The following is a 22,004-nucleotide window of genomic DNA, read 5'->3' on the forward strand; positions in this document are numbered from 1 at the left end:
TTTCCTCATATAGGCATAACAGAACAAAATAATAATAAAACAACACAATCAGAAATAAGTTTTACTCTTTTTTAGGAATTTAAAGCAATCACAGGATAATACAGAATGATAAAATAATTTAGACTGGGAAAGGACTGCTGAAGATACCTGATCGAATCAACTGCACTGAATGTATAACCCTAACACATCATAACCATGTAACACCCCAGGGAATCTGCAGTACTGTGGGAGAAAAAACAAAAGATGCAACGACAAGATTCAAAAGGATTATGGAGTCACAGGCAAGCCTTGATGGCACATTTTGGAACAAATGACAGGCTGGTGCATGGAACAACACAGGTCACACGAGTCTGCATGGATTTTGGAGAAGAGCTGAAAAAAAGGAAAATTCGAGTAACCAAACTTCATAGAGATCCTTCCAACCTCAGGAACCAAAGACAGAAGATACTGGTACTGCACCTGAACAGAAGAAGGAGCTATACAAAGAGGCTTCATCCTTCTAGTGAGGTGAAAAATTGCTAGAACTACAAGCAAAAGTCAACAATTGGTGGGAATACGGGAAAGACTGAAGAAAGCAAATTTTCTGTTAGTTCTTGCAACAGCTCATACAGTCTAATTGAATTCTTAGGACTTTGACTTGACTAGCTATCTTTTGGAGGACGATTCACACAACTGGAAAGTCTATGTCTGGTTATAACCCTTTTAGGTAAATATAGTAGATAACAAAGATGACAGCTTGCACCAGACACTAATACTTGGTATAGGACAAGTCAGAGCCTGGGATTGTGAAAGCACATGCGTCAACGTGCTCAGTAACACTGCTCATGAGGGCTCACTGGTGAGGGATAGCTACAGAGCATCCCACCAACAGACAGAACAAAATGAGCTGTGCTGCAGCAACCATCAGGATCATGGACAGAAGGATGCCAGGTTATCGTGGAGGGGCCGCCCTCCTGAGAATGTACACTGACATCAGCAAGGATGATAATTTCCTCTCATCAAAGACATTGCATCAAACACAGGGTAACCTTAATTTGGATTGCAACACAATGGACAGAGATTACTTACTCGCTAGACTGGAAGATGATGGCTCCTAGGGACCTTATTATATTCAACAGAGGCAATGAGAGCATACTCCTATCCAATATGCAGTACTGTTGAGATGGCATCTCAAAGTTCAGTTTCTCAAAATTAAGAACACTAGAAGCAAAATCAAGTGTGAAAAAAGAAAAGGTCTTTCTTCAGAGGATATTAATTATATGGCTAAAAAGCCACAAAGATTCTCTCAAGAATGACAATAAGAGTTCAATTAAGAGTCCACCTTGGATCAGAACAGCGCTAAAAGGGCAATTCAAATAAAAACAGTGGCACAAGCTTAGCAGAGGGGGAATACAGAATCAAATAAAATCAAAAGATATGTTAGAGAAAAATGATAATGGATGCTAAAGACTTCAGGGAAAAGCTTGTGTTTGGCAGCACTAGAAAAATTACAAGTTTAGAGCTTTTTTAGAAATACTAGAAATAAAAGTACGCCTCATGGATAGGAAAGGCAAACTTCAACCAGGCAAAAAAATAACAATTTTATAAGATAAATAAAGGCAGAAGAGCTTGATATTGATTCTTTATATAAGGAAAAAATGAAGACTATCTTCTTGCTCTCCAGGACAATTCTTTCGGTAGCAGGAGAGGATATTGGTATCTACTTGGTATGCATGCTTATAAACTAACAAACCCATAGCTAAGAGTGACCTTTAACTGAGCTTTTAATGATAGTGAGATGTCAAAAGACTGATGGAGAGGGGATATGGTGAGCCAAATTACGGTGTGGCTAACATGATGAGGCAAAATAACAAGAATAGTAAGTGAAAGATAGGTTTCAGTTAATGGATAAATAACTAAACACAGCAAACAGGAACTTAAGGAGAACAGCTCGTGTTGAACAAATCTGATTTCATTCCTTGAGAGCTGATGAATTTGGTTGCTAAAGAAAATTATGCAAATTTATCAATAAGTATTTTGCTAATTACCACAGGAGATTCTAATTTAAAAGTTAGCAGTGTAATAACAATTAAGCTCAAACTCTGGATTAAAAAATATTTAATTAACCAATTATAAAATTATCTGGCCATGGGAAATTGTTATCAAATGTGATATGTCTGTAGGCTTCTCTAGGTATTGATACTGGAGTCCCAAAATGAAAGATTATAATCAGGGATCTGCAAGTAACACAATCACTGCTGATAAAGTGTGTAGATGAGACAAAGATTAAGAGGAACAGGAATAAAATGCAGAGCAACTTGGTTCACTTGGTAAGATCAATCAGAATAAAAGTATTTTAGGGCAGATAAGTGTAGCAAGAGATGAAGGCCAGTCCTAAGAAAAGAGATTTTCCCTTGGAAATTGTAACTCTGAAGAAAGATCTACAGTCGATATCAGATCCAAGAAGCCATCATGAAATCCCATGAGTCTGAAGAAAGATGGACTCAGGAATTCCATGCTTGCATGTAAACACAAGTACAGAAGTCATTGTGATTGCCATTATAGTGAGTTAAAAACTGGAACACTATTCTATCCTGGTGCCCGTGCTTTAAGAAAACAGGTTACAGAGGCAGCAGAAAGATCCTCAAAAATTGTTCAGATGCTTGAGAGAAATGCATGATAGAAGGAGGTTGTAGAGAGGTGGGTATTGGTCTCTTCGTCCAACTAACTAGCAATAGGATGAGAGGAAATGGGCTCAAGTTGCACCAGAGGAGGTTCAGATTGGATATTATGAAAACTTTCTTCATCAAAAGAGTGGTGAAGCATTGGAACAGGCTGCCCAGGGAAGTGATGGAGTCACCATCCCTGGAGGTGTCCAAAAACTGTGTAGACATGCCACTTCAGGGCATCATTTAGTGGTCATGGTTGTGTTGGGCAGATGGTTGGACTTCATGATCTTAGGTCTTTTCCAACCTCGATGATTCTATGGCAAGAGACATCGAACTCAGTCTACTTAGTTTATCAGAAGAGCAGTCTGGGGAGGCTGTGATGAATCCAGTCTACAAAATATTTCTCCAAGTAGGAAAATGTGGGTGTGAGTTGGAGAACGAATAACAAGAAGCAAAAGCTGAGAACTAAGCCAGGCAAATTCAAACAGTAAACAAGTCTGCTTTAAAACAAAATACAGAGACAGTGTTTGACCGTTGGGAAAAAATATCAATGACTGTGGAAAAGCTTTTATTTTCAACAATCTTAAAAATTCAGGTTGAATACTCTTCCAGAGATACGCTTTTGTCAAACATGAGTTTCTGGGCTCAGTGCCAGGGAGAAAGTACAAACATTGAGTGCCTGTAATGGATAGGTGAACAGACTAAATGACTTCATTGTCTAATCCGGTCTCAGACTCTGGGAACTTGTGAGCTGGAGCAATGCAAGACCTAATGATGTGCACAGCTCAACGCTGCCCTAAGCCTCCTCCTTCCTCTCCTAATTATGTCCCAGCACCAGCTTCTTCTTCTGAAGTCACCCAAGTGAGAACTTGGCATGGGCAGAAATACTTGGACTAATGTGGCTACTAGAGTGATTGCTCTTGCCCTGCATGAGGTGGGTAGGAAACATGAAAGAAAAAGCCAGTGCTTTTTAATTACATTTTCCAGATTTTTGCGCTGAAATTTTTCACACCACGGGACCCATTAAACCAAACACAGTGAGCAATATGGGCATGGAAAACAAAGAATGGTGACAGCCCTTACTCTTCTCCAGCCACGAGCTGAACTGAAAAAGCAGCATAAAGCAAAGGCATCTGTCCGTATCTGCTTCAGAGCTCAGGAACAAAATGAGAATGAATCTTGGGCTTCCCCTTCACTCTTCCCCCAAGGTAATGCAGCACCACTGAGCTGAGAAAGATTTACTCTGCAGCCTTAAAGACATGAGAGTACATCCATAACAACAATAAGCAGAAAATAAACCATGTACCTAAGAACCTGTCAGCAAGACTGTTGGACTGCAGAGCCAGGGCTGTTCGAAAACCCTTGCTGTCCGATGGGATGATTGTGGACTGACAGACAAAAGCTCCCACGAAATTGGAAAAATCTTCTGATTCTGCCACCATGTCCTTCAGAGTAACATCTGTGATATTGTCAGTGCAAATAGCCATCTTCCTTCCCTGTGGGCAAGCAGGAGAAAACAGGGAAGCTGTTGGTTATTGATAAGACATGAAAAAGTTTAGGAGAGATTTGCAAAATTCCTGATTGCAAACTGGATGAGTTTCGCTACTGCACCTTAGAAACAACTTGATGTTTCTATCATGAGGGGGAAAAATTACAAAAAGCAAAATGTGCCATTGGGAACACTCTGATTCAAGCCTTGTACAGACCCAGACACATGATGTCACCTCTGGTATGTGTCTTATCAGAAACCTGTGCTACAAAGCATTCGGCTTTTATCTTGACAGAGCAGTGTTTACTTGTAAAGCAAATTAAAATGGCCTGCAAAGAAAAAACATATTTCCTTTGCGTTTAAGTAACATACTGTAGAATACCTCTTTATGTGGGATTTAATCCAGATAAAATATTTTCAAATAACAAATACATGAAATCCCTAAACAGAGATACAGCCTTCGAGGCTATCTTAATGCCACACATCAAGACCACTGCTAGAACCTCAGAACAACTGAAATGAAAAACAAATCATCAGACTCAGTTGTCCTGGTAAAATGCCAAGCACTCACAACTTAAAATCATGTCTTTGGTAGTACTGTACTACGATAGCAGTAGGTTAAGAAAATGAAGACCAGATCTGCAGGTGAGAGACTATATCTATACCTTTCTGGACCTAGTTGTCAGCAGCTCTAATCCAGATAGCATTTAAGCACATACTCAAGCCTAAAAATATGCAAAACATGGTAAAGAAAGGTGACTATTCATACGCCTCAACTCTTGCAAACGCTTTGGTACATGGTAAAGAGACTTCAGAACTTTACAGGTGTGACCATTAATGTAAACTACAGGTATGGGCTTTCATGGGACGATACATGTCACTGATACCTGTCCAAAACTTCAACTTATGTTTGTGACAACAGCTTTGGTACAGTCCAAGCCCCGATCAGAAAAACTTGGTTTTGGGGTAGAGATTGTTTGCTCTCATGGACTAAATACATTTTTCCACCACTTAAAAAAGCTGCAATTAAAGTCAGCAAGTGGTGCCTCGGCCACTGACAGAGAGCAGGGTGACCGGGGCTCTGCTGACAGCAACATCTCCAGCCAAGTCATGAGGGAAACATACGGAAAGAAGTTGGCAACTGAAAGACTCAGATTCTTCACTTGAGTTCCTTGGTGGTAGCACAAAAGATTTGAAGGCACAAGAACTAATAAAAAGTAGGGATGTGACAGACTTTTAGTTCTGAGCATTATTTATTCCTAAAACACTGTTATCTATGCTCTGGGAAATCACTTGGCTGCTCAGAAGTCCTCCTCCACTGCCAAGCAAGATCCAGAGGGAAGTGTTTGCAGGGTGTTGGTAGCAGCTATAGGGGAGTCCTCATTCTGTCTCACTATGAGCCCACAGAGCATCAAATTGGTTAATCCCCCCGACCCTCAACACCAGCTGAGCTCACCTCATTCCCACATAGGCTGATGTTAAAGAAGTGGAAGAACTTGGTCCCTCGGGAGGTGAAGCTGGGTCCACTCATCAATGAGCCCACCTGACTGAGGTTGCTAAAATCATAATTCAGGGTCTGGTTATCCTTGATGTATGACACGAGGCAGTCACTGAAGCAGGCAGAGTGGTCCTTCAGAGGAAGAGAGGCATTCATTAACGAGCAGTTATGGACCAGCAGCAAACCCTTCACTTGGGAGTTAAAGCAAGCAGGTGCAGACAGGACTGTTAAGAATGGAGGGGAACTTCGCCCTATTTTTATACTTGACCTTTCCTGTGGAGGAATTCTCATTCCTGTTTCAGGCACTTGCAATCACATATCAGGGCTTTAATGTTCCCTAAGCCTGGCCTTTCTGCTCTCTGCTGCATTAGCCAAGAAAATGCAGAATTTCTTGTTTTGTTTTGTTGTGGGTGCATTTAGGATCCCAATGTTCCAGCTTAAAGCCCTGTAGATAGACCAGAACATGGCCTCAGTTATGCTTGTGTCTTGCTAAAGAAATAGCTCAATAAACAGGGACAGGATATGATCCCATCTGAAGACAGGCAGAATACAAATATATTGGAGCAGTTCTTCAAGTCCCTGTGCAGGTCCTGGCCAAAGGATGCTGAGTATGATGCTTACCTAGGCCTAAAGACAATTTCATATAAGAGCAACCTGTTACAGGTTTCTAAAGACACAGAAATATCATCCAGGTGAGGAAGTCCCTGAGTTAAAAACGGCAGGAATTTGGGACAGTTTTAGAAGGAAGTAGCGTATACGCTTGCCCTGTTCTTACATTGTCCCCAGTGTCTTAAACTTTCCTGGTGTCTTAGTTACACTGTCCCATCCTTCTTGAAATTTATCTTTTTTTGAGCCAGGATCATCAATATTATCTTCATATTGCATATTTACCAACATAAATTAGACTAAGGGCATATCTGGAAGAGTGGGATCATTGTTTATCATTATACTGCAAGGTTCACAAGGCACAATACTTGCAGGAAAGAACTAACGCTGGCCCTTTGAGTGCTCCACATCCCAGTAAACCCTGTCCACTCATCACTCAGAGACACTCGGTTTCCATACCTTGGTGCTCTTGCTGCCGGGCCCACACGGGATGCAGGCCTCCCTGCCATAGACCTGGTGGATGGACAGGAAGGTGTTGGCCGGACACTCCTTGCACTGGCTGCTCTCCTTCTCGATGTAATGTCCCGCCGGGCAGGGCACGCAGGATGAGCCAGACTGCTCAGAACCCAGCGCACAGGCCCGGCAAGAGGAGGCAACTCCATCCACTGCATTGGTCACCGTGATGGAGTAGATCTTTGCCATGTCGTTGATGAACTGTCTGCTCTGAAACAAGAACCGAGGAAATCACGCTGGTGTCACCACGCCGTTGCGTCTGGACACTAACCACAAGCCTGTGCACAGATTCAGGGATCGACTTACGCATTTCAACAGCTGTGCTGTACAGCCCTGTGGCTAAAAAAGTACTTACATCTTGGCCCTCGTTTATTCTCTGAAAGGCCCAGGTGAAAGTGAAGGAAGCGTTTTTTGAGATGATGTGAGTGTAGGATTGCTTCTCTTTACTTCTTTCCCATGATTCCACCACATTGGTGTTTTTTCGATTAATATCCTACAAAATGGACATAGATTTTTTTTTAAGAATAAAAAGTGTGGTCATACTACACTGAACAGAGATTAATGTAAATAAAGGATTTTACATTGAATTTAACGTTAATAAAGAAGAGCAAACATATTTATTGTTTTCTACCACTGTCAATTTTTTCATTGAGATTGAGTGTCTATTCCAGAAGATGCTCTAGTTCACACAACAGTTAAGTTCAAAGTTCTACACCAGGTTATTGCATTACATTACAAGGACAGATTCAGCACAGCAGCTCTTTCAGGTTTGAAATTTTGTTATGTATAAAATATGTAGGTAGCAGAGCACACAAAGGAAAGGCCAAAATTCAAACAAAAATTGTAGCTTCCATCGTCTTTGGATACCCACTCTGTTGATGTCTCTAGTGAAACAGAACAGAGGCCAATAAGACAACCTCGAAGTTTACAAGAGGAAAATGGGTTCAATCTATGGTCATGATTCTTATTTATCAGCAGTAAGTGTTTCAGTGAAAGATGCTTTTCCTTTTAAACAGATTCTTTTAAATTACCACTAAAGGCAGATTCCTTTAAAGTACTACCTAATTTTCACTTAAGTCTCTTTAAAATAAGAACAGAGTCCTTTAAAGTACCACTAAATCCAGAAAAGGACCAGCTCCCCTTTGCCATGAAAGGAGTGAGAGAGTCACTGCAGATCCAGATACCGTCCTCAGCTGGTGGACTTTCAGTAAGAAGACAAGGAAAGTAAAAACCACAGCACTGTGGCTTCACAAACAAGCATCTGTCTGCTGTCCTACTGGTCGCCCAGGTCACCAACAGGTTCAAGCCTAAATTTATGAATTTTCCCTCTGCTCCACATCTTGATTTGTGACTCTATCAAACTTCTGGAAGCTAAGTTGACTGCATAAGAGACACCGAGAGTTTTATCAGTCAGTTTAAGCTCTTTGGTGTCCAACAATTTCTTTTAAAATAAACAGATAACCAGGAAAGAATGCTTCACAACTCATGTGGCAGAGGAATTTTGCTAGGGCATTCATTAAATTCTTCCTGCAAGGGCACCACAGATATTAAACTAATGTCATGCTTAATCTTAGTCATAACAAACCAAGTGCAACTAATCACACCTATGTAAAGGTATTAAAGTGACATTTGGGATACCAGGCTCAGTTCTTAGTCATGGCGAGAGAGGTCTCACTTACTGCCATAAAGTAAAGCACACAATCTGCTGAACAGATGGTCTCAAAAATAAAAGTAATCCGTCCTAGTTCCGACCCAGTTGCTCCTGTCACCGACGTCGGAGGTCTGTTGAACAGAGAAGGAACAAAACATTAACAAGGTGCTCTGCAGACAGGCAGCAGTCAATCCTTCAAATTGCTTTTTGTACAGTGTGGAAACCATCAAAGTCCTGTCACATAAAACCTGCCCTTGCAGAACTGCCAAGGCCAGGTTTGCACAGCAGCTCTGCACAAGGCATCAGGTGCAGCAGGGTTGTTTTTCAAATGTTTGACTTCTTTATAGTATGGTTCCCTCCTTATAATCAACATCCAAATTTGATCGTATTGGCAGGGAATCTTACTGCTTAAATGCATTATATGCTCTAAGTGATTTATATCAATTTAATCGCATCTACTCTCCACTGGTGGGAGGTGCTCTCAGAGTTTTCATGCAAGCCAGAATTATTCAGAGTCCTCCCCCGCAAAGTACAAAAAAGTAAACCATAAACTCTTTTAATTGCTCTTTGGCCATACCGTAAAATAAAAATCAGAGTTTGCTCATTGGGTGTAAGAAGTCACAACCCCCCTCAGCTGAGATACAGCAAAGGGAAAATAAAGTTAATTTTGCCATTCCTTACCTCTCTTAATACGTGGCACCTGGTCTGAGCTAGCAGTCTAAGCTCACTCTTTTGACAAAGGGACACAAGCCCCTCAAACAGCTATTTCATCTTTTCTGAGGGTCCAGGAGAGGTGAGATGTCCTGCTCTCCTGTGGTGCCTGCATGTCTCCACTGGCTCCGGAGGAAGCACAGACTGGACAGGCTGCCCAGAGCCACAGCACAAAGTAACTTGGGTTTCAATGAAATACCTTCAGGGTGGGCACTAGTATCCACCCCATGGCAAGCTTAGCTGCTTAATTTGGGATAATTTAGAAACAGAAGAGGAATATTTTTTTCTCAGTTTCCAGACAGCCAACCAGCATCTCAGACTGAAGCAAACGCTGCTAAAATCAAGGTCTTTCAGAATTATCTGTTGCAATGGGCTGACTAGGAACACGGGAATAAAATCCAAATTTCCTCTTGTCTCTCATTCATGACATCATTGCACTTCAGAAAGGAAAATTCGGTTCATTCCAGAGGTAATGAGAAATAAGTATAAGAGACAGAGACAAACAAGAAATAGATGAAAAAAAAACCAAAACTGTGCCTTACTTAAATCCTGGAATGTGCAGGTTCAGGATAAGATAGTCGTTGTCAGAGCCTCCTGCCCCACTCTGGATGTGATCACCAGCAACCTCCCAACCTTCACAGGACAATAGGAAAAAAAAAAAGACAAATGCAAGAAATGGATGGTTTCTGGATCTTATAGCAAAAAAAAAATTCTATGTTACCAATTCAGTACTTTAGCGCATTTTAAAGATGCCTGGTATAAACTATAGGGCAGTATAGTAATGTTTTTGAATGAAAAAATTTAGTAATTGTATGAACTGCTAATTTTATAGGTAAATGTCACCTTGAAATCAGCAAAGCAATTGAAATTCCTTGGCCTGTGCTGTGCAGCTCTAGGGGGATGATCCATCTGATCTCTTCCAGCTTTAAAACAGATGAATCAACAAATGTATGTGTTAAATTTTAAGCATATACTTCAGTGCCCCTCTGCTCAACATGCATAATTCAGAGCTTGAATTACATCAGCCTGACAGGGTGGATCAGACTGAGGAAAATCTTTCAGAGAAGGCTGGAATTGGGAGAAGTCCCAAACAGGATCGTTTTCACCAGCGAACTGTGACTGCTCTCTGCTGCAATCCTAACACATGTGCAGAGAGAAAGCTTTGAATGCTAAACAACAAAAAAACAAAAAAAAAAAACAGACCTTAATTAATTTTCCAAAAGAATCACATGTGACCTTGATGGGCATAGTTATCGCAAAACATGAAAGGAGATAAATTAGAGAGAAGTCAAATAGTTGTGGTTTTTTCAGTTAGGATATTCAGGTGCATCAAAGTCTATGGTAGAATAAGTCTGTGGCTGAGCAGACTTCACACAGGCTGTAGCTCCTGCCCTCTTCTGGTATATAAGAGATTTTTTTATTTCTTGGTGATACTGTGACATTGCTTCCTACAGGAAATTTCAAGTCTGGTGCAATTAAAGGAAAAGGAAGAAACTGTCTTGTGACTCACACAGCAATGAGTACGCTCACTTTGATGGGAACTCCATTACAACAGTGATCAGCACAGGAGGAAAACAGGCATATAACAACAGAGGGAGTTTGGCTCACCGTTCATCCCATCGCACTTTGAGTTGCCGACATTAAAGCAAGACGTCTTCATATTGCCTGGCAGGATGTTCCACCACTTGTACTCAAACCCAAGAGCTGGTTCAGTCCCAGCAGGACAGGCTTTGCACTCTGCAGAGCAAGGGGGCAGGAAAAGGAAATCGTATGGCCAAAGCACATCTCAAACAGTGTCTTAAAGATCATAGATATTAGTTTTTGACTCTCTGGGGCAAGTAATGAGCAATGAGAATAATTTATTTCTTTATAATTAAACAGTCATCAACTTATCAGTACCCAAAAAGTGGAAATGAGACCAGTATTTTGTAAATTGCAGATAAAATCCTCCCAGTAAGTAATCTGCAGCTGATCCCCCAAGCCACACTTCCTTCTTAATGGCTTCAGCTAAAGGTTTGATCCTACTGGTAAATGTCAGTTCCCACAAAATGCGGTAGGTAACCACTGGGCCAATACATCTCAAAATCAACAAGACAGAGTTTAGGCTAGACAGTGTTGGCAGGGTATCCATATGACAGTACTTACAATGAGATTTTCACAGGAAACTACTTGGCATCAACAGGAGAATGAGTGAGAAGGAATTACTGACACTAGAAGTTCTGATTCCTGTCTCAGAATCCCTTAAAATAACTCTAAAGATATTTATATCAGCCAGGAAATACATCTAGAACAAAGCAAGTCAAGCAAGAGCAGCAGTCCCTGATAAGAATGGACTTCAGAGAGAATACAGATATCCAACTGCCTCTCGTCAGTATTATTTAATAAGTATTATTTAATAAGTATTTTAGGCAAAATAAATTCTGGCTTATGATGATGCGTCATTAAACTAAACCACATGCAAGTAGACAACTTGTTTTTGTAGACTCCTACCCTGTGTTCCATCGGAAAATGTGCCTGCTGGGCAAGGAGTACAGGAAGACGAGGCATTGTTGTAAAAGCCAGGATTGCAGGGTGGACAGTCTTTCCTCTCTCCAGAAGGAGGTAGGGTCAATGCATCAGGGAGATCCTCTCTGCAGATCTTGGGCTCAATCCATTTGTACATGATCTGAGTCTGGAAAGAAAAGACACTGAGCTCACAGGGTGTGTTGAGAAGATTTAGGACGAGATGCACCAATCAAGGTCCCCCTTGATTTGACACAAAATTAGGGTGTTTCCAATGTTTTAGGCTAAAAAGCAGATCTTGCACATCCAGGACAATAAAGACAAGGGTGGAGCAGGGAACGGGAAGCAATTGAGTTCACATGTCAATCCAAGATATTAGACCTTAAAAGCAAAGCAAAAGGATCTGTTCATTCCTATTTATCTAGTGAATTTTCCCATTAAAATGTTTCTAAAGAAAGCCAGATAAATAATTCTAACAACTCCATGAGCAATCTCTCCATTTTATCCATAGTAACCCAAAATACAACTCCTGCATTATAAAATTCCTTTATTCCAGAGGACACCTCAAGTTTTGCATTTTTCCTCCATACTGGCCTGTATTTTGAAAAATCTTCAGTTCCTCTCCACCCATTTTTACCTACTGCAAGTGTCAAAAGTACACAGGAGCTCTTCCCAACCTTCTCCAGCCCCTCCACATCACAGAATGAGCAGTTTATAACCACTATTGTGAGCCAGTCCTTGGCGTTACCATATAAAAAAGCATCACCTCTCTGTCATCACCTCTTTTTGAGGAGACAAGATTTTTGCCTTTAGGAAAAGGCTCAGGTGATGTGCATCACTCGTGAAGTTGGGTTTCAAATTTCATCTGACTTTGGGTCTATCCCTGCAAGTGTTTAATATCTCAAGATGCAACAGAGCTAAGAAACCCAACTGGCAAGACTTAACCTGGCCACAGCTCCCTCTCTGGGTACTTCCACCCTTTGGTCCCAGCAGCACAGTCAGGGAACCTTGAGGCCAGAAGCACAAGTACAGAGCTCGCAGGGCAGATTTCTTTCACCTTTATGAATTTGATCCAGGGCCCTAAGCACACGCCCCTCCCATCCCTGGGCATTGTGCTTCTTGCACTCAAGATTAGTCCTCCGATAACACAGAGCTCTTCAAGAATCATAGAATCATAGAGTACTTGGGAATGGAACTGACCTTTAAAGTCATCTAGTCCAACCCCACTGCACTGAGCAGGGATATCTTAAACTAGGTAAGGTCGCTCTGAGCCCTGACCTTGGATATATCCAGGCAAGAAAAAAAGCTGGAAGAAGACTCAGTGCAGGCTCAGGCCCTGGCTCCTGGGAACTGCAGTTAAGCTGAGCCTCTCGCTCTGTCCCTGCCTGCGCTCTGTTGCAGCCATGCCTGTGAAAGGTCACGTAACCTGGTTGACCGACATCCTGACTGATCCACGGACTTGATGTCCCAGCTTGATGTAGGTCGTGCCTCCTCACTATGCACTTGTCCGGCTGAATCCAGCTGCTGGTGCTGGGTCTGTTTTGCTCGCTTTGCTCAGGGACTGTGGGACCACCCCTGCTGTCAGAGTGGCATCTGTCCCTTACAGATCTGAACACTTCAAAGATTTTTGGGAGTGTCACTCCAGAAAGTCTTGATCAGATTCAGAGTGCACAGCATTTAAAATAAAAAGGCTCAGGAGCTCTCAAAGTACTTGTGTGGTTGCCTAGAGCCCAGGCACACTACAGACACTAAAACAATCATACAACATCTGAGCAGAGAGAAAAGGGTCAGAGACTGCCCACAGCCATCTAGGTGAAGGTTTCTAAGACTGAGACTGAAGCAATCACCCTGAGATTTTTTAAGCAGTACATCAGTGAAAAGTTAATAGGAGTCAAGTACCTAAATCTCCTGAGGCCTCTTCTACACCTGGAGTGGGGACAACAGGAGGGAGACCACAACCTAGCATCCAGTGAGAAACCTGGCTGACACTAGTAAGCCACAGATGATCAATAGACCTTTAGGCTGATGCTTTACAGCTGCTGTTCACCTGAAGATGGGCTGCAGAGTCAGGCCCTCTCACTGAGCTGCTTCACAAGGAGACGTGGCTGGGGAGCACAACAAACCTGGACCAGTTTCCAGAGGTGCAGAGCACGAAATGGTGAAAGCACTCCTGAAAACCCAGCCGGCATCTGTGCATCTATGACACATCTTGTTGCAGCTGGAAGATGAAGGGTGTCTGCAGAAAGATATGCTTTGGATTCTGATGATGTCCACCAGTGAAGGGCAAGAGCACTGAGGAGGCAGGAGAAGGGTCAACAGTAGGAGCTCATTCAGTGCCAGAGAGCCCTGAACTGCACAGAGCAGTGACAGGGTAATCTGCAGGAGGCTGCAATTAAAGCAGTACCTGGGGGTGTAGCAGTGAACACTGCTGCTATTTCCTCAAATCATTACAGGGAGGTAACACAGCAAGAATCTTTGAGTCAAGACCGGGTTGTAGAGCCTGCCAGCTCTGGGGCTAAACTCACTGATGCTTCCTTATTAAAGAATGTAAATTCTCAGCTGCATTTTGGAACTGGCTGACCAGGTACTCACCTCGAGCCCTGTGTGCAGGGCTGGGCCCCTCACTGCAAGAAAGATCTGGAGGGGCTGGAGCGGGTCCAGAGGAGAGCAACGAGGCTGGGGAAGGGACTGGAGGGAAAGTCCTGGGAGGAGAGGCTGAGGGAGCTGGGGGTGTTCAGCTGGAGAAGAGGAGGCTCAGGGGGGACCTTGTCACTCTCCACAACTCCCTGAAGGGAGGGTGCAGTCAGGTGGGGTCGGGCTCTTCTCCCGGGCAACCAGGGACAGGATGAGAGGGCACGGCCTGAAACTGCATCAGGGGAGGTTTAGGTTGGGTCTCAGGCAGCCCTTCCTCACGGAGAGGGTGCTCAGGCACTGGGATGCTCTGCCCAGGGAAGTGGTGGAGTCACCGTCCCTGGAGGGGTTTAAGGAGAGGCTGGATGTGGCACTTGGTGCCGTGCTCTGGCTCATGTGGTGGTGTTGGGTGTTAATGATCTCAGAGGTCTTTTCTGGCCTCAACGATTCTGTGATTCTGTGATTCTGTGAAATTGATATGGCCATGTCCAATGTTCCTGTGCCATGGTAACCCCTGAGTCATGCCTGGGCATTGCTGGGACAGGGCAAGTTGGCATAAGCCAAAATTATGCTAGGAGAGGTTGCTAACAACTAAAGAGTAGGGTTTATTCTGGGACAGTACTCGACTCTGTGCTCCAACCCTGTTTTTTTATGAGCATGGAGGCAGAACTAGTGACTCAGTCAGACTAATCACAAGTGCAAGGAGCTTAGCGTTTCACAACTACAGATCCCTTAAGCAGTCCCATGACAGGCAGATTCTTACAGATGGATAAATGCTGAAGAAAAGGTGGCCAAAGGGCAAGGCCAAAGCTTCAGAGAGATTCAGTGCTGGAAGCAAAAATGGAAAAGCAATTGGGAGAGAGATTCCTAGAAATTCAAAAGATTTGAAGCAAGCTAAGTGAGTTTAAAAATAGTATCGTGCCTTCTACTTACTTTTCCTTCCTTATCACATGGGGTATGGATCTGGAAAAAGTCTTTGTTTGTGCATGGAGGACGCTCTATACACTCACTGGATCCCTCATCTAAAAAGAAAGGGTGAGGAACAGGATATTAAATTATCAATGGTCCCTGAAAACAGCTGTAACAAATCTAAATTCTGGAGATCCAAATACAGAAATCCAAAATGTGGATGAAAAATCAAATTCTAAATAAAGTCTACGTGAACCTTCCCCTGAGGTGAAGTGGGGTACAGGGAAAGTACCAGTTATGCTTATATTGTTACACTGAAATTTATTAATTCAGTATAACCAGGGAGTCACCCAAATCCTCACCCCATCCCTTCACCTTCAAGCAGTATTTTGTGTAGTTTGTTGACCATGAGAATGTGTTCTCACTTTATAAGGAGTAAAACCACTCTAACCCATTAGAAACTTCCTTACAACACTGGCCCAGTTTTCCCTTTCCCCGGATATTTTTGCAAAATTTCCATTCCCATCACGAGCGCAGGCTCAGGTCCCCAGGCATTTGCCATATTCTGCAGTGACAGCAGGTATTGTCACTGGTAACTGATTCTTCAAAAACATTCTTATAAAACATCTACAAGAAAGAAAACCGAAGACGTTTGACCGTGAAGAATGGATTGTGCTCATGCTGTTTGATGATTAGCAGCTAACCACAGCTGGGAACGCAAAGGACTTTGGGGACTTAGGTTTGCAACTAGATCATCACATCTTCCAACCACACAGGAGTCAGGGACGGGCCAGGAGAGGATCCGGAAAGTGATGAAGCCAGTTCAGGTCATCGCCAACCGATACCACAAATTACCACAAGAGGGCACAGCACGATCGTTACTATCCTTCAGAAGAGGCAACTTTAGTGTAAAGTCCCATCTTCCCCTTTGCATATCATCTGGAGACCAACCTTTAGTGTTGGACAGAAACATTCTCACATCCACACACAGAAACAGCTTATGACCTCACGTACTCGGGCTCTCCTGGTTTTCCTTAGCCCGTTTGATTTATGTACCTGCATAATACATTTCTTCTTTACACTTGGTGCACTCTTTAGCTCCTTTCTCAGAATAAGTATTTCTCGGGCACATCTGGCAGCCAGATGAACCTGGTTTGTCACTGAAGGTACCAGGCTTGCACGCAAAGCATTCAGACGTATACGCAACTCCTGAAAGACAAATTACAAGTAAAACACTGAAATACAGAGAGGCATGCTCCATAACTACTGCCTACCTGGTTAAGGAGGAAAACAAGCCAGGTGCATAACACTTAAAAAAATCAAAAATTTTCACCATTCACTTTAGACGCTTTGGCTTTGCTAACTCATAATTTAGGTCTTTAATCTTTGCTCCTCAGTGCCAGTCTGACCCATGTGAGAACTTTCTATAGAATCATAGAATCATTTAGGCTGGAAAAGACCTTTAAGATCATCACCATTAAAGTTTGATTACACTTAGAACAGGACTAAAAAATCTAATTAAACTAATTAACTAATTAAATTATTTAAATACTAATTTAACTGTCGCTGTTGAGAGGCTTACCAACAAGCATGGTCTTTCTATACTACATTAAAGAAAACTTACTACTTTTTCTATTTGCTAAGCCATTTTATCCAGTAGGCGGCATCATTTACCAGCTAAATGAATGCTTCAGCCTTTCACAGTGTGAAGCTTTGCTGTTGCTTGTACACTTCAGAGGAGGTGACAGGGACAAGAGTGCTAAAAAAAGCCACTTCGGTGTTGTAGGTACATCAGTAGAAATGGCACGTGGCAAATACTGTGACGAAAGAGATAAGACTTAAAAGGCAAATATCACTTACCTTCAATTGTGATGTTTTTCACCAGAACTGGTTTTACTACTTTGGACCCCATAAGAATCCCTGTTGTTCTCCAGTATAATATATTGCTACCTGATTTCAGAATTACCTGCAACAGTACATATGAAGGTTAGCGGACATTCTCTCACCAAGAAATTGCTTTATTTCTTACTTCCATTACTCAAATTTCCTGCATCCCAGCAGCAATTCTGGCTTTTCCTAAGCTGCTTAGTGAGTCAGGAATGAATGGGGAGACAGCTAGGCAGATGCTGTACAGACATCTCTGAGGGGTGCCAAAGCGTGCGTCATAAAAAACCTTCTCAACACCCCAGTTTTATGGAAAAACACCAAAAGCTAGATATGACCTTCTTGTAAGCAGAACTGGGAAAAAGCTGTTCCTGCCTTTATCCAGCTACCCCTGGCACTCACAAGCCTTTTATCTCTAGCTCTGTGTTCAGATATAATCAATCAGTTTGTTTTTAAAGCCTTGAGATACACTTTTATGAAAAAACTCAGCATGACCTAGTGTTCAGAAATCCAGGCTCACCAGTGAGCTTTGTTTATAGGCTTTAAAAATCAAGCTCTGCCTGCATCTTAACACTACAGCATCACGATCAGCAAGCCAGGCACTAACCATGAATATCCCCAGCAGCAGTCCCATCTCTCCTGCTCATTTCTGACCCTGAACTGCAGACGAGATGCAGAGAAGAACCTGGTTTCCAACTGCCTTGACCTACTTGTCGTCATGGCATGGCTCAGCAAGCAGCTGCCCAAGGCCTGTGCTGGCACAAGAAGGCTGATGGGTTAGTGGCACCATGAGGGGCAGGAAGAAGGCAGGACCACTTCTTAGAGCAGCAGGGTTGGTGCTGGCTGCCTTCAACTCCCCTGTGTAACTATAGTATCACTCTACTCACTAGGTAGCAGGTTTACCAAGACCTTGTCTGGCCAGCAAAGCTGTGCCCTATCTACTAGTCCAGTACAAGGTGTCTACTGCCCACACGGTGATATTGGCCTGAAGGGGCTATATTTTCAAAGAGAAAGAGGAATAAACTGTACCAGCATAAGAGACCAGGATAATGAGTTTTACAGGAGTGCTGTACAGGCCTGCTGGGACCACAGTTGTATTTCACCCAGAATAAAGAGGCCAAAACTTCAGGAAAGTGGAAATACAGCATATTGTACCTCCCACTCCCCAAACACTTACTATCAGGGGGATAGAGGAAAGCTGGTTTGCCACAGGTAACAGCAGAACTGGGACCATATTGAACCAAACATCATGTTGTGTCGTTCAGGGATACCCAGCATCAGCTCCAGTGCTGCCAGATCAGCATGCTGAGAGCAGAGGCTGCAGCAACTGGAAAACTGGGCTCAGAAAAGCCACCATGACAGGATTTGCAGTGCAGACAAGAGCCTTGAGGAGAGCCAGAATAGTCACCTCACCTAGCTCGTGTGTCTGCATTTCAGCCAGATATCCAAGCAACCTTCATTGTCAGTGGAAACACTTACACATCGCAACTGATGAGCTCAGATGGCATCATCTCCTGTTGGACACCATCTACATCTCTCAGCTCACATAGGTCAATGCCCTGACCTTGGACCTACCTCTCAGCCCATGCCACTCACCCCTCCTCATCCAGTTTTTGTGACTTGTGCGAGGCTTGCACCTGAGCTAACAGGCACTGCCTACAAGAGCTGGCTCAGGAATACGGCTTCTCCTTCAGGAGGATAATCAGACCGTGGAAAACAGACACCAGGCTGCTGTCTATGCCCATAAAAAGCCGCCTTCTTCTGGCATAATTTCACCTATGACAGGACTTTCCTAGTATGGCCCTAGGAACTATGGTATGATTGTATAGTGAAGCCAGGCATCTCCATGAGCTAATTAGTTGGTCCACACATGGTCTATGCACCAGGCAAACTCAGTCAGCTGGGTCACAGGCCAGCCAAAGAGCTGCCACATCCTTGTATCATAGAATCATAGAATGGTTTGAGTTGGAAGGGACCTTAAAAGTCATCTAGTTCCAAAGTCCCCTGCCATGGGCAGGGACAATTCCCACTAGACCAGGTTGCTCAAAGCACCATCTAATCTGGCCTCAAACACTTCCAGGGATGGGGTATCCACAATTTCTGTTCCACTATCAGTGCTGCAGGAGCCAATGTGGTGCTGCCAGCTTGACTTTCAACTGGGTAAGTCACCACAGAGGACAAGTTGGGTGCAGCCCAGCTCTTCTGCACACACTTGAGTTTGAAATGCCCATCCTGGCTTCTTCTACAGACACACACCACTGCCCCCACTCTGCTGAGCAACAGGAAATAATCTGGTGTTCTCATGAGCAAACAACCGTTCTAGAAGATTTCAGTTACAATCACGGAGAGTGACTGTGACGTGTGGAGTTGCATAAATCTATTTAACCTCACAAAGCACTTGATTCAAAGCCCGGGAAAATCAATATGAAGTCTTGCATCTGTATCATTTGCTTTGGGATCAGCCCCTTAGAGATCCCAGTGCCCTCAGTACTAGGGAAGCTGTGCTTCTTCAAATGCATTCATAGAATCTGGCCCTTGTTTCCTATCTGCTCAGAGGAAGTCACAGACATTTATAAATGGAAAAAAAGCTTCATGAAGGATTTTTTCGCACACTTACAGAATGAGAGCCCCATTCTCCATTGTCTGTTAGCTTCACCCACTTGTCTGCTGTGGACTCCATCTCTTTGCACTGGTCATTTTGTATCTGTTAATAAAAACACAAAATCAGTGACCACAATCAGATGCATCTCTCTGTCAGCATAATGACTGCTGGCTGGAAATTATAATATTCAGCTTTGTTCACCCCATCTACGTATTTAGGACAGCTAAAGCAGCTGCTTTACTTGTAGGAAAAAAAAGCTCCAGCTTTCAAAACCTGCGAGTAGCTTGACAGTGCCTCCAGTGACCACCTGTCATGCAGGTGGGGAAAAAGAGCAGAAGATCTGAGTCTTGTCCTCTCACTAGCTGGTTAGACTTAGATACTGAGCATCTCCTGAGCCCATGAAGACCCAGTTCTCCAAAATCCAGAGGCCACCGGCTTCTAAGTCAGCAGGGAGGTAGGCGTGGATGGGCCAAAACTAGAAGAAAAACTGCTTTCTCTGCAGCCAATATCTACTATGTCTTTGGCTCCCTGCCACCTGACCTCAGTAGGGATGAGAGTAACATTATCAAGGGAGAGGCAACATGTCATGGAAAGTCTGCCCTGGCAGAAGTGTGAGGTTGATTGTTCCTCATCCAGGTCTAGTGCAGCTCAGGAGCCTTTCCTTGCAGCAGAGTTTCATGCATGGCCTCACAGTGGTTCCCTCCTTCTTCTCACAACTGTCTCCTCTCAAGGAAAAGTATCAAGTCCCTTTGAGGCATAAATTCAATTACTCAGTTTCTGTTCCACCAGGGAGAAAGGCCAGTTCAAGACTTTCCAAAGACCTGAGGTCAAGCATCCTCCTCAAAGCTGCTTCATGTCAAATCTGAAATAAGTTACATAACTCCAAAACCCTCCAAAGCATCTGTGCACTTAATTCCTACCTAGATCAATAGCATTGAGAAAAAAAAGGTGAGAAGAAGCACCTAAGTAGAATGTAGATCCCTAATTATCTTGTGCAATCTCAGCTACAGCATCTTTGTGCCTTGGTTCCCATCTGCAAAAAGGAGATAAGAATAGATAGTCTCTTCTCACAAGCTGTAAAGGGCTTCAATATGTAAAAAGAGCCTGGGAAGGCTGCAGAAGCACTGAGTATCTAACAAGAAGCATCCACGCTTGCTTCTAATATTTGAGGACAACTCCTTGCTTACCCTCAGACTAGCAGTGCAGTCACCTGCACCTGGAGAACCCCTAAACTTCACTATTTCCCAGCAACCTGCAAGCCACTGCCACTGAAATGCCACTGTCCAGAGCTGAAGTGTCATTGTTAAATATATTGAAGCACAAAGACATGCTGGAGCAAAAAAAAGGGACATTTAGAGGAGTGTTAAATATGGTTTCCCTGAAATGCTGAGGCTGACTAGGTATTATTTCCATGGGCATTTCTATAGAGAATTGCAGCACTCACTGCTTCTTGAACAGGGAAGCATAAATTTAAGGAGGTGAGTGAGTGGGATATGGCTAAAAGTAATAATCAAAAAGCCACTTTCAAAGCTAATGCTCAGGGAAACAACATATTTGCTCCATTGCAGGAGCAGATTGGACAGTCAGTCAAGCCATTGGAGCTAAGATTCATAATCCTGCCACATTCATCTGACAGCAGAAATCACATTTGCTGCTTTCTCCCCATGAAGAATGCAGGGTAGTCTAATATAAAACTGAAATAGCTAAATAATATTGCCTGCACTACCTGTTATCAAATTGCACTGATGTAGCAGCAACAGGGTGCCTCCAACAGGTTATTTTTGTCTTTCTCTCCCATCTCTAATAAGGATAAGAACACTTTGCACTTTTCTCCAACCTTCAAGAAACATTAACCAACACCAGCTAAGCCTTTGCGCTTCTGTGAGGTACCATAAGCTGTGAGTTTGTGGATGAAAAACAGAGCTCAGCAGACAGGGAGAGAGGCACTAACAGTGGAGATTGAAAATTTCCAGTCACCTGCTCTGAGTCACCTTCCTATTATATTTTTTTCTGTCCCAAATGGCAGGTACAACACACCAAGGAAAGCAATGCAGGTGTTGGTGGAACCTTCCAAAGCATCTCAGTGACATGGGGCATCTGCACTGCAGCAGGGAGCCTCGTGCTGGGAACCCTCCAGCTCCCTGGACCCCAACCAGTCCATCCACACGGGCAGAACAGGAATGTCCTTCCCATTCAGGTCTCTGATGATCATATTGTTGTACTAATTTGGGTACAGCGTGACACAAGCCCACCCAGGCTGCTCCCATTTCAGAGCTAAGGATCCCCAGCCTCACCATTTCGCAGGGCAGATGTGTCCTCAGAGCCTAATTCCCGCTGTAAGTCACCTAAATTTTTACTCC

General features: G+C 43.3%; 1 protein-coding gene across 1 annotated transcript in view; it reads right to left on the minus strand.

Annotated features, from left to right (window-relative positions):
• The window catches only part of KIAA1324L (KIAA1324-like ortholog), a gene marked incomplete at its 5' end in the record, with an annotated part of 28,918 nt that extends 9,172 nt beyond the window's left edge, over window positions 1-19,746 (minus strand). Inside the window, 12 exons of the mRNA XM_009879329.1 lie at window positions 3,955-4,144; window positions 5,594-5,767; window positions 6,701-6,964; window positions 7,110-7,247; window positions 8,434-8,536; window positions 9,659-9,749; window positions 10,725-10,853; window positions 11,607-11,787; window positions 15,183-15,271; window positions 16,215-16,367; window positions 17,019-17,124; window positions 19,660-19,746. Of these exons, the coding sequence (XP_009877631.1) occupies window positions 3,955-4,144; window positions 5,594-5,767; window positions 6,701-6,964; window positions 7,110-7,247; window positions 8,434-8,536; window positions 9,659-9,749; window positions 10,725-10,853; window positions 11,607-11,787; window positions 15,183-15,271; window positions 16,215-16,367; window positions 17,019-17,124; window positions 19,660-19,746 (1,705 nt within the window). The remainder of the gene's footprint in view (window positions 1-3,954; window positions 4,145-5,593; window positions 5,768-6,700; window positions 6,965-7,109; window positions 7,248-8,433; window positions 8,537-9,658; window positions 9,750-10,724; window positions 10,854-11,606; window positions 11,788-15,182; window positions 15,272-16,214; window positions 16,368-17,018; window positions 17,125-19,659) is intronic.
• Between the last annotated feature and the right edge of the window lie 2,258 nt (window positions 19,747-22,004).

The sequence above is a fragment of the Apaloderma vittatum genome, unplaced genomic scaffold (genome assembly GCF_000703405.1).
Source record: "Apaloderma vittatum isolate BGI_N311 unplaced genomic scaffold, ASM70340v1 scaffold10602, whole genome shotgun sequence".
Lineage (NCBI taxonomy): Eukaryota > Metazoa > Chordata > Aves > Trogoniformes > Trogonidae > Apaloderma > Apaloderma vittatum.